The following is a 10,842-nucleotide window of genomic DNA, read 5'->3' on the forward strand; positions in this document are numbered from 1 at the left end:
ATTTGCACGTTCATTAGGTTATATATATAATAATATTATATATTTATGAAAATTCAAGGGTAGGGTCGGATACCCGCAGGTTAATCGTAGTAGGGTTGACTTGTTCTCAATCTGTAAGTAGAATAAGGTTGAGTTTTAGTAACAAATTTAACTTGCAAGTAGGATTATCTTAGAATAGATTCTCTTAATTTTTTTTCCTCAATTGTTTGGTAAAGTGTGATCTCTCACTTTACACTTTTCAAGTGAAATCAAAAGAAAACATGTGAGAAAAGATATTCAATAGTAAAAAATCACACTTTACCAAACAATTAAAAAAAAAATCTACTCTCATCGTACCCTATCTATTGCTACCCCTAATTAAAATGGCTAAAATATATTAGAATAGATTAAAACGTGATTAAATCTTTGTTAACGATGTTAACTCTAAGAATACAATTAATTGGAGATCTTTGTGCATCATGTCAGTAATCCATCATGTCTATAGACATCTGCATAATCCAACTGAAGATCTTTGTGCATTTTAATTCCTAGCTACTTTAACTAAAACCATTTCAATTTGCATAGTCAAAGTCATACCACATATCTGAGCAGTTTAATTTAGTTTTAGTATTCATTCGACATTGTTTTAATTTAGTATATATATAAATATATATTCCTACTTTGCCAAACTGATGTATTTCATGTTTTTAGTGTTGGAGTGATTATATTTGGTGCGTTTATTGCTGGAGCTCGAGACCTTGCATTTGATTCCTATGGCTATTCAATTGTTTTCATTGAAAACATGTGTAAAGCAGTATACCTTACTTCTGTATCTCGTGTTGGTAAGAATCCTAAATCATCTTGTTTTTCAGCCTTGTGAGAATATTTGACTTGTTTTATGATTATTTTAATAGGCAAATCCACTGGACTTAATGTTTTTGGTCTTATGTGGTGTAATGGTAAGTGTAAAACATCAAGATTTATTATTTTCTCTTTAGGTATATTCATTTATTCTATCTATGTATAGGGCTGGAAGTGAGTCGAGCTGAGCCGAGCTAGACCAAGTTCAAGCTCGGCTCACGAAAATTGAGCTTGGCTCACGGCTCGGCTCACAAAAAACTCACGAGCTGGCTCGAGCTCACGAGCTGGCTCAAATAAGAGAAACATAAATACATAATCTATAATTCTATATCAATAAATTATAATTTATATATTTTAAAAAATATTTGAAAAGATCAATTTTATATATTGTTTATCTATCAATAAATTATAAATTTTTTATTTATGTCCTATATTAAAATTATATGTAAAAAATAAATATAAATATTAAATAATTAAGATTGTTATATATATATATATATAATCGAGCCAGCTCACGAGCTAATGAGCTGAGCTTATCCAAGCTCAAGCTCGACTCATTTAATTTATGAGCTCAATTCCAGGCTCAAGCTTGGCTCACCAGCTCATGAGCTTAGCTTATCGAGCTGTTAACGAGGCTCGAGCTGGCTTGACTCACTTCCAGCCCTAGTCTATGTATATACTACAAATTGTGCTTAAACTATCACTGTACTTTTTTTTTTTGTGTATTTTAGTTGTGCTTTGTGGACCAATCTTACTGCTGTGGTCTGCACTCAGAGGTGAATTACAATCAACCTTGAAATTTCCTTACTTATTATTCCCTGGATTTCAGGTTAGTTAAAGCACTCATATTGTCTAATTTGAACTTCCATCATCCATATTGTTTAATTGCGTTTTTGTACTTATATACTTACACCTGGCATTGATACATTGACACTGACATGGATACGGGACACGACACTATGACATGTAGACACACAAATTTTAAATCTTATAAAACACGGGACACGACATATATATAAAATATAAAGTATTTTTAGATAAATTACAATGATATTTTGATATTTTATTGATTTTATAATATAAAATAATTTTTTAACTGTTTTTAATATTTTTTTAATTATATAAAATATTTAAAATATTTTTTGTTTTAATAAATAATAATATATATTATTTCTAAACTCATTTTAAGAATACATGTTAAGAATAAGATTGGACATGCTGATACGTGATAGTATTTATTCGGTATGTCCAAGTACGTTTGGAAAAGAATTTTTTATTTTTATTAAAACACGGTTGGATACAGTAGACACGCGCTTTGGACAAATGTCGATGAATATCATGTTAGAAATATTCCGACACACAGGCACAATAACTCAACGAAATGTCCATATTTCATAGATGAGTATTTATTGCTCCAAATATTAATATTTAGGTCAAATTTGATCATTAGACATTTAGTGTACATATTAAACTGCTTCTAAAGTGGTTTAGACTTGTAGGTCCTTATGTTGAATCGAATTTATACTAGACCTAATATTACAGTGAAAAGGATATTCTGTTGTTTCAAAATCTTCTAGATTTACAACATAGCTAGTTCTGCATATTAGATAACTTCATAGGAAAGATATGTATACATACAAACAATATGTTTACAAAGAATGTTAGAAGGCCATCGGAATTTATTGTTTTTGGCCATTAATTAGTCATTAATATTGTCAGCGCAATAGTGGTGTACGTTATTATTGTGCATTCACTGGCAGCAAAATAATGAGATAATGGTATAGTGCACCTACTGCGTGTGAGATTGTATGTAGCTTTGTCGCGAAAAATTGCTATATATATCACATCCTACCAATAACTTTCATTTTTCATCTATTCTCTCTTCTTTCTCACAAACATTCTCCAAAATGGCTAACAGGCGTATAATAGTTTGTTGTTTATCCGAATGCAATAATATTATGAAGGATGATGGTACACATTTTGAATGTAGTGATTCTGTTGTTATATACACTTGGCGGCTGCATTCTTTGACAGAGCTTAAAAATTTGATTCCGGTCAATATCAAAATGCTTGGAATTAAGCATGTTAAAAAAATTGGATATCGGCTCATTTCACTGGACACCATGAGAAATATCCGGTGTAGGTATTGTGACTAAAGGATGATGATCAGGTGCGAGCTATGTCCGATTGCCATAGAAAGATTGTGACTAAACAAGTGATGGAACTTTGCATTGAGTTGGTGGATGTTGGCAGTAGTTATTCTACTTCACGTGTAGTCTCAATAGGTTGTGCAGCAAGATCTAATTAGGTGGGAAGAACCGAATCCCCCCATAAGAATTCGGTCTTCTCTACAAATGGTTGAACCTATAACTAATTTGTTTTTCGAAGAGTCTGAGGCAGACGAAGGTAGGTCCAATCTGGTTTTGATAGTGACAGCGATGACAATACAGAATTTGTCTTAGAAACTCAACTATTGTCTTTTACCTCCTTACAACATATATTTCCACCACCGTTACCACTTTCTAGCCGAGCCAAAGCTCTAAGCCATTATTTGTCATTAGACCTGAATACTATGTGGTCCGAGGGGCGCTGACGACTATAACACAAATGGGAGCATGGAGCAAAGGGTTGGCCATAGATTCTACAGCAAAGAGTTCGTTCACCTTACCATTAAGAACTACAGCATTCGTCGGAGTATAGAGTATTAGGTTGTTGAATATGATTATCTGAAATATCATTGTTGGTGCAGATATTATGCTGTAGATTGTCAGTGGAGCATTTGGGTTGCATATCGACAGAATCTTGGTTGTTAGGAGGTTCATAAATACGGGGCTATGCACACGTGCTTGGCGCCAACAATGTTCCAAGATTATTCAAATCTCGTCAGTAACCTGATATGCAGAGTGATCTTTTCCATGATAGAAGGTAAATTTTTTTAAAAATTTGCATCTGTTTGTGAAAAAATGGTTACATGATTATCATGTTATTGTTGTAAGATATCTAAAATTAATTGATATAGTAATCAATTTAGGTAATCCTTTGATTCCGATTAGAGTACTATAAGGGACAGTGGAGTAGAGATATAAATTTGAACTGTCATACAGAAAGGTTTGGATGGCAAAGTAAAAAGCAATTGCTCAAATCTCTAGAAATGCCCAAACTAAGCAAATGGTAAAAGTGGAGTAGGTCTTCTTCTCCTTTCCTTCTTTCTCTCTATTCTCTGAAATGCCCAAACTAAGCAAATGGTAAAAGTGTAAAAGGTTTGGATGGCGAAGTAAAAAGCAATTGCTCAAATCTCTAAAAATGCCTGCATTGTTTTATAGTGGTCCCAGCAATTTCGTAAACAGTGTTTGCGCTATTGTGGGATACCCACTTCGCTGTTATTGCTATGGCAAGAACTATGCTATAGCGCTCTTCCTCCATTGCGTAGTTCTTGACTGCGAAATAGTACTTACCTACATAATAACATAACATAATACTTAAAATAGTACAAAATTTAAATTTTAAATAAATCAGTAAATATGAGTTTTTCAGCAAATATGTGAAATGTCTTAAAGCTTAGTATATACCCAATTAGAGCTTAGAGAGAGAGAGTGTATATATATATATATGGCTTTAGAGCTTGGTTGTCCTACTTTGATTGCATTAAAGTTTAAATAATTTTATCAATACTTTCATATAGCACCAAAGTTCTTTATAACCTCAATGTTGTGATTTAGTAGTATGTGATTTATATGTTTTTAAATTACAGGCAAACTGATAATTCAATATTTTGAGACATTTTTTGACTTGATTTATTGGAATCATTATACAGGCTTTGATCTTTCTGTCATGTGCTTTTACTTTCTTTATGAACTACATTGTTGTGTTAAATACAACAATCAACTCAGCCCTTACACAAGCAATTTGTAGTAACTTAAAGGTTGGTCAATGACATGTCTTCATTTTATAACATCGTGCATGCATCTTTAAGAAACAATGATTAAGAATTTAATGATCTATACTTTGTTTACAGGATGTCTTTACTAGTGGATTCGGTTGGCTACTATTTGGTGGGCTTCCATATGATTTGGTAATGATAAATTCACTTGTTATCATGAACTCTTCATTAGTGTCCTATTTAAATTTATTTATTTATTAAAGTTAATTTTGTTTGTAGTTCAATGTTCTTGGTCAATCAATTGGCTTCCTAGGGTCATGCTTATATGCTTATTGCAAAACAAGAGGAAAATGAGGAACATGTTCCATATTTTAAAGGCGTGCATGCAAGGCAAGAAAGACCCTTTCGAAACATCACAACACACTACAATATTGTGTAACGTACATGTATATTTTTGGTCTTTTTCAAATTTAATATTCACTAAATATAGAAATCATACACAAAATTTAAGGTGTCGTATGTGGTGGCATCAAAATTTTGGTGGCTAATATGGCTATAGATGAGCATCCTGTAAGACTATGACACGTGCAGAAAAAAGGTATATTATATTATTTGATGTTTGGCAAATTTTTATCTCTTTTCTTAAATAAATTAGAAATGGTCAAAATTGCATATGTTTTAAGTCTAATTATTAGGGGTGAGTACGGATAGTGGGTACCCGATTACCCGTCCGAAACCGAACTGAACCAATTAAATTGGTTCTGAAACCAACGGGTAATCGGGTCCAATCCGAACCAAACCGATGGTTTTTGTTAGTGATTGGCTCGGATATCAGTTTTAGGGGTGCAGAACTTGAACCAACCCGCAAACCCGATCATATATTAATTAAATAAAAAAATAAAAAATATATATGACTTTTCTATTAGACAATGATTATTCATTATTAATATGTTTTGATTTTAATGAGTTTAGTTTTTAATGTATTTGGTGTTTAACATGTTTGGATTATTTCTATTGATGTTACATGTTTATTGTACTTGTTGAATTTTTAAGATAAAAATTTGTTTTTTTTTTTTTTATGAATTTTAAAGTCATCGGGTACCCAATTACCCGAACCGAACTAATCCGTTCTTAATTGGTTTAATTTGGTTCGGGTACATGTACAAAAAAATGCAAATCCGAACCAAACCGAACCAATTACATTTTGATCGGTTCGATTCTAATTTTACCATAAACTCAAACCAAACCATCCGTGCTCACCCCTACTCATTATTCCAACATTTCTTCGTTATTTTCTGTCATCTTAGCACTTGAAAATAACAGAATTCTCTATAAATATTCACAAATATTCACAATCAAATCAACATGAACATGGATGCACGTTTACGTGGAAAGAGGAGTATGTTGTTGATTATAGATCTCTACTTATTAATTTTATCTTTTAAAATAAATTATTTTAGAAAAAGAAAAATACCTATTTAAAAAATACCTGTGTAAAATAAAATAAATAAACTTTTATAAACAATATTAAAGAAAGAAAAATACCTACATAAAAGATTACGCAAACTCAACCAATCAACTTAACTTTTGAGATAAATAATTTACTTTTGAGATAAATAATTTACGACACATTTTAACCATTGTGAGGGAAAATTTCTAGACTTGGCTTGTTTTGGCTATCCAATTTTATATTTTAGAACAAGATATTAAAAAGTAGAAAGAGACAAGCATAATATCATTTGTCCTGAACTAAAATATAGTTTACAACAATAATGGTATTCAAATTACAAGATTAGGAAAAGAATCGGGCACTGTGGCACTTAAATAATTGTCATGCCAACTTTTCAAGACAATTTCTCTAAGATAGTGTCACAAGATGATCCCAAGTTATTAACATTATTCTGATCTTTCCCATATGCAGCAATTAGTAAAGCCTCTGCCCTTCCTGCATTCATCAAAATGATATTAAAGCACCAATGCAAGAGTAACTTATACATTCAACAGTAGAACCTAAAAGATTAATCATCAAATAAGAAAAATTTTCAGTGGGTATGCAACTGTAGTGAACTAGTTATGGTGCTTCAGATGATATGGTAGAGGTTCTACTATGCTAAATTTTGATCATTTAGAATAGTGGAAATGAAGTAAATTTATAAAAAGAATGAATCACCAATTGCACCCTGAAAAAGATCAAGATGCTCACAATTTAGCTTCATAAGCATTTATTCTAAAATGGTGTTCGAATGATTAATGTATTGACAAATGACAATTTTGTCATTAAAATATTGACAGCGATTAATTAGTTTCTAAAAGATCAATTTGACAACAAATTAGTTCTTTCGACACATTTCGTTGATATTAGGAAAACCAACAAAAATAACTATTAATAACCAAGTTCATCATTAGAATACCATTGATTAATAAAAAATCTTAAACTCATCTGTCAGCAGATCTATCCTTTGGGGGTCAAATTTGTAGTTCACCCTTAAAGTTAAGGACAATAAAAGATCACATCACATAGAAGGTGACTACTGACTAGACAAAATTAACAAAGAAATTCTATCAAATATCATAGGTATTCCAGTTTCTGTTCCACCACACTAACCTACAAAACTACAATTCCGGTCTACCCCAGAAACCCGCCAAAAATTAAGAGAGTCAAATAAAACCATTGTTGGAAGCAATATATGGTTTCTAGGATTTTGTTACTTAAATTAATGTCTAAAAATAGGATATTGAAAACTTCAAAGGCAGAATTTCACAATTACTAAGAAGCAATATATGATTTTGGGGATCTTAGAGACTCATTACATTTTACATTTGGATAACTGATCAGCATAGTACTTTAAATAATTGATTAAGAGAAATAAGTACCATGATCTTTCTTCCTACTCAACAGGGATTCCAGTGATGGAAATAATGTAGACGCAACTCTCCTGCTGTCATCCTGTATAATAAAAAATTCAATGACTGCCATTGAAAAGGGAAAGTTTACCGTATTCAACAAACAAGATCTATAAATATCAACAAGAAAGCAACAGACAGTGTTGCTAAAATTTCCTCCAATGAAGCGGGATCCTTAGAGAGTTACATGAGTTTGTTTCTAAAAACAACATAAATGGTGGTGCAGAATGCATAGTATCTTGATAAAAAAGAATCATGAAAAAGTTATATCTACTAGGATTAATTGAGGGTGATTAGGGACTGTTTAGTTTTTGAAGATGTTTTGTTTTCATTTTCAATGTTTTGATTTGTAGGATTTTATATAGGAAAAAGTGAAAACAGTGCACATAATAAAATTTTGTTTTCCATTTTCATTTTTCCTTCATAAAACCTTGAAAACAAAAGAGCTAAAAATAAAAATAAAAATGGTTTCACAAACAAAGCAGGCTTCACTTTTGAGGATAAGCCTACATACATTTTGCCCTCCTTACAATTCATAGCATGCAGCAGGTGCGTGCATCAAGTGATTTTCCAATAGAACTTTCAATCACAGTTCCTGTGAAACAGGGGAAAGAGGAAGGAACTAAAGCAAACCAAATATTAGTTGCTTTCAGGTCAGACACTACCTTTACCGCTATAAGGAGACAGCGTCAATGTAGCACTACATTTACAGCCTATTATCAAGGAAAAAGACTCATTACAACAACAACAGAGAGCTGCAAAGTTACTACAAAGAGAACTCCTTGAAAGGTAGAGAGGAGGAGGATAAGAATCATAAGATGTCCATAAGTATAAAGCTAATAGAAAAGTTACAGAGAACCCAGAAGATAAAACTGCATAACATCCATGGGCAATGGCAGCCCAGTTCCTATGGAGATCTGTAACATGGACCCCCTTGAAAAACTCACTACCCTAGCTCCAAAGAAAAGTCAAGGACCTTATTCTATTTCACAACAAATCTAAAGACAGCTGAAGACTATTTGAATAATAGAAACTTTTTTCTCTAATTCATTATTCTCTAGAAAGAGCTTCTGGAGAATCAGGACAAAGCCACTGTTCCCCAAGCAAACAGATATATAGCCGATTCCAAATTGATCATGCAAACAAAAGACTTATAAGATTAAATGGTCAAGTCCTCAAATCTTCCTGACTACATCGAACATTAGAGAAAATGGTTGTCCAAAGAACCAGATTTTCCTTAGAATATTCGAAACTTCAAATACATTTATCAAAGGCAAACTCTTTGCTATTAAGAGAACGTGTTAAGAAATCAAAGAGAAACCACTTAACAACTACAACCAAATATTTTTTCCTAAAGTGGGGTTAGCTCACAGTGGATTCAAACAAAATTATTATTTGTTCCAGAAATTGTGCAGGATGAGAATATCTGCAGATTCTAAGCTAGTATGATTGTTTAATGAAAGACGGCAGTGTAAGAAACAATAAATAAAGGCTTGAATTTTACGGAATGATTGTGCTAGGAACCCGCATCATTAAAGTGATCCAAATAAGGATAAATGGGTTTAGGATTTAGGGTGAGGAAGAATGCATGGGAGCATCTAAAGTTGGAATAGAATTGGAATTAGGATAAATTTGGACCTCTGGAGAGCTTGAAGAACCTTTTACTGTTTTCTTCTATTTTCTCAGTAGATCACACAACACAAGGAGGAGCGCTACACGTTCCGCTCATGCTCAAATACAGGTCACTCGTAATGTCACATTCACCTTTTCTAGGTATTTGATACCAGTTCTTACAGATTGAAACAGAGAAGATAAGCAAAGGAAAGCACCAGGGGTGAGAAAATAGTAGTTTTTTGCTTATAGCTATTCAAATCTGCATAGTTAAAACAAACCAACCTTTGTGGACCGGTTTCCAGAGAGTTCAAATTTTGCTTTCCAAGTAAAAGATGGCACCGGAACAACGGAAAATCCTGAAGCAACTAAGATCCCAATCCACAGTCCATATCCGAATCCTCCACTCCACCAGCCCTTAAATTACAAAATACGGGCAAACTATTAACCAAAGTTAAGTAAAATTCAAAGACAATGATGTAATTGTTAACAGAAACCACAAATAGTTACTTGGAAAAGAGAAACTAAATGTATTAACACTCGTAAGATGAACCAGATTAGTTGATCTGAGAAAAAAGAAAAACAAAGCTTGCATGAAATTGAAAAGGAAACTTCTGAGCATTAGGGAGGCTCAAAACGCTCCCAAAAGACTAGTCCAATCCCCCCTCCCCTTGCCACCCTCCCCTCTCTCTCTCTTTCCTTAAACATTTAGACTAAAAAGAGATTAAAGAACAAGGCATGGTGCATGCTTTTCTTCAGAGATAAATCACATAATCTAAAAGTTTAAACATTAAAAATCCATCACTGTCATTTATAGATCAAGTTTCGATCATATTTCATTAGTACAAGAAGTTGCCTTATACCAGATTTTCACCAACATAAGGTACAACTAGAGATCCTAATGAGAACTCATACCAACATGAGATGTGTTCTCAATACCATTGAATACTAATTTCCCTCTAACTAGCAAACATCAGCAAAGTTTCTTAAATTACTCTATAAATAGTGGCACCCAATATTAATTTTAATAATTTGAACCCGAACCCCCTCCCCCCTTTTTTTCTCTTTCTCTCTCTGTTCTGAATTCTCTAAATAATGGCTCAAACAACCAGTGGCAATTTGCAAGAAACAACACACTAGGAAAAGACATTTTCCTTCTCAAAGTGGGTTTCATTCAAAAGAGGAACAAACCATTCAACTTAAATAAGCAGACAGCTTTCCTTACATATATCAACTAATAGGAGACTAGCCTAATGCTCACATCATTCAACCAGATCTTCTCATTCTATGTTGACTACAAGAAACTAGGGCAATAGTATAATTTTTTTAATGGTACTCAAGGGAAAGGTTCTAGTTAATGTTGTCCAACTCGAGAATTCAGTAAAACGTCTCAATAAACTCGAATCATAAAGCCAACTTGTCAACTCATAAAGTTTAACTGTTCAAAACATATCATTTAAATAATATATCTTGGAAACTAAACATAATTAAATAAAATACTTATTATTAATATTTAAATTATTTAACTTTGTAACAAGGCATGTGTATTAAATATTGTAAAAATATAACTTAACCCATAACTTAATTATTATACCATACGTAATTGG

General features: G+C 32.5%; 2 protein-coding genes across 14 annotated transcripts in view; one reads left to right on the top strand and one right to left on the bottom strand.

Annotated features, from left to right (window-relative positions):
- The window catches only part of LOC107638354 (nucleotide-sugar uncharacterized transporter 3), a 12,152-nt gene extending 6,799 nt beyond the window's left edge, over positions 1–5,353 (top strand). For 10 of the 13 annotated variants that reach the window (XM_021120316.1, XM_021120317.1, XM_021120320.1 and 7 more), the window contains 6 exons: positions 691–821; positions 894–938; positions 1,572–1,669; positions 4,655–4,762; positions 4,856–4,912; positions 5,000–5,353. In XM_021120316.1, the coding sequence (XP_020975975.1) occupies positions 691–821; positions 894–938; positions 1,572–1,669; positions 4,655–4,762; positions 4,856–4,912; positions 5,000–5,074 (514 nt within the window). In that variant the 3' untranslated portion in view covers positions 5,075–5,353. Of the gene's footprint in view, positions 1–690; positions 822–893; positions 939–1,571; positions 1,670–3,589; positions 3,766–4,654; positions 4,763–4,855; positions 4,913–4,999 lie in introns of those variants that run through there. The other 3 variants (XR_002360459.1, XR_001619785.2, XM_016341592.2) reach the window with 3 other exon arrangements.
- The window catches only part of LOC107638353, a 7,155-nt gene continuing 2,643 nt past the window's right edge, over positions 6,331–10,842 (bottom strand). Inside the window, exons 4-6 of the mRNA XM_016341588.2 lie at positions 9,521–9,652; positions 7,595–7,667; positions 6,331–6,665 (exon numbers count right to left, since the gene is read on the bottom strand). Of these exons, the coding sequence (XP_016197074.1) occupies positions 6,565–6,665; positions 7,595–7,667; positions 9,521–9,652 (306 nt within the window). The 3' untranslated portion in view covers positions 6,331–6,564. The remainder of the gene's footprint in view (positions 6,666–7,594; positions 7,668–9,520; positions 9,653–10,842) is intronic.

The sequence above is a fragment of the Arachis ipaensis genome, chromosome B04, assembly GCF_000816755.2.
Source record: "Arachis ipaensis cultivar K30076 chromosome B04, Araip1.1, whole genome shotgun sequence".
Lineage (NCBI taxonomy): Eukaryota > Viridiplantae > Streptophyta > Magnoliopsida > Fabales > Fabaceae > Arachis > Arachis ipaensis.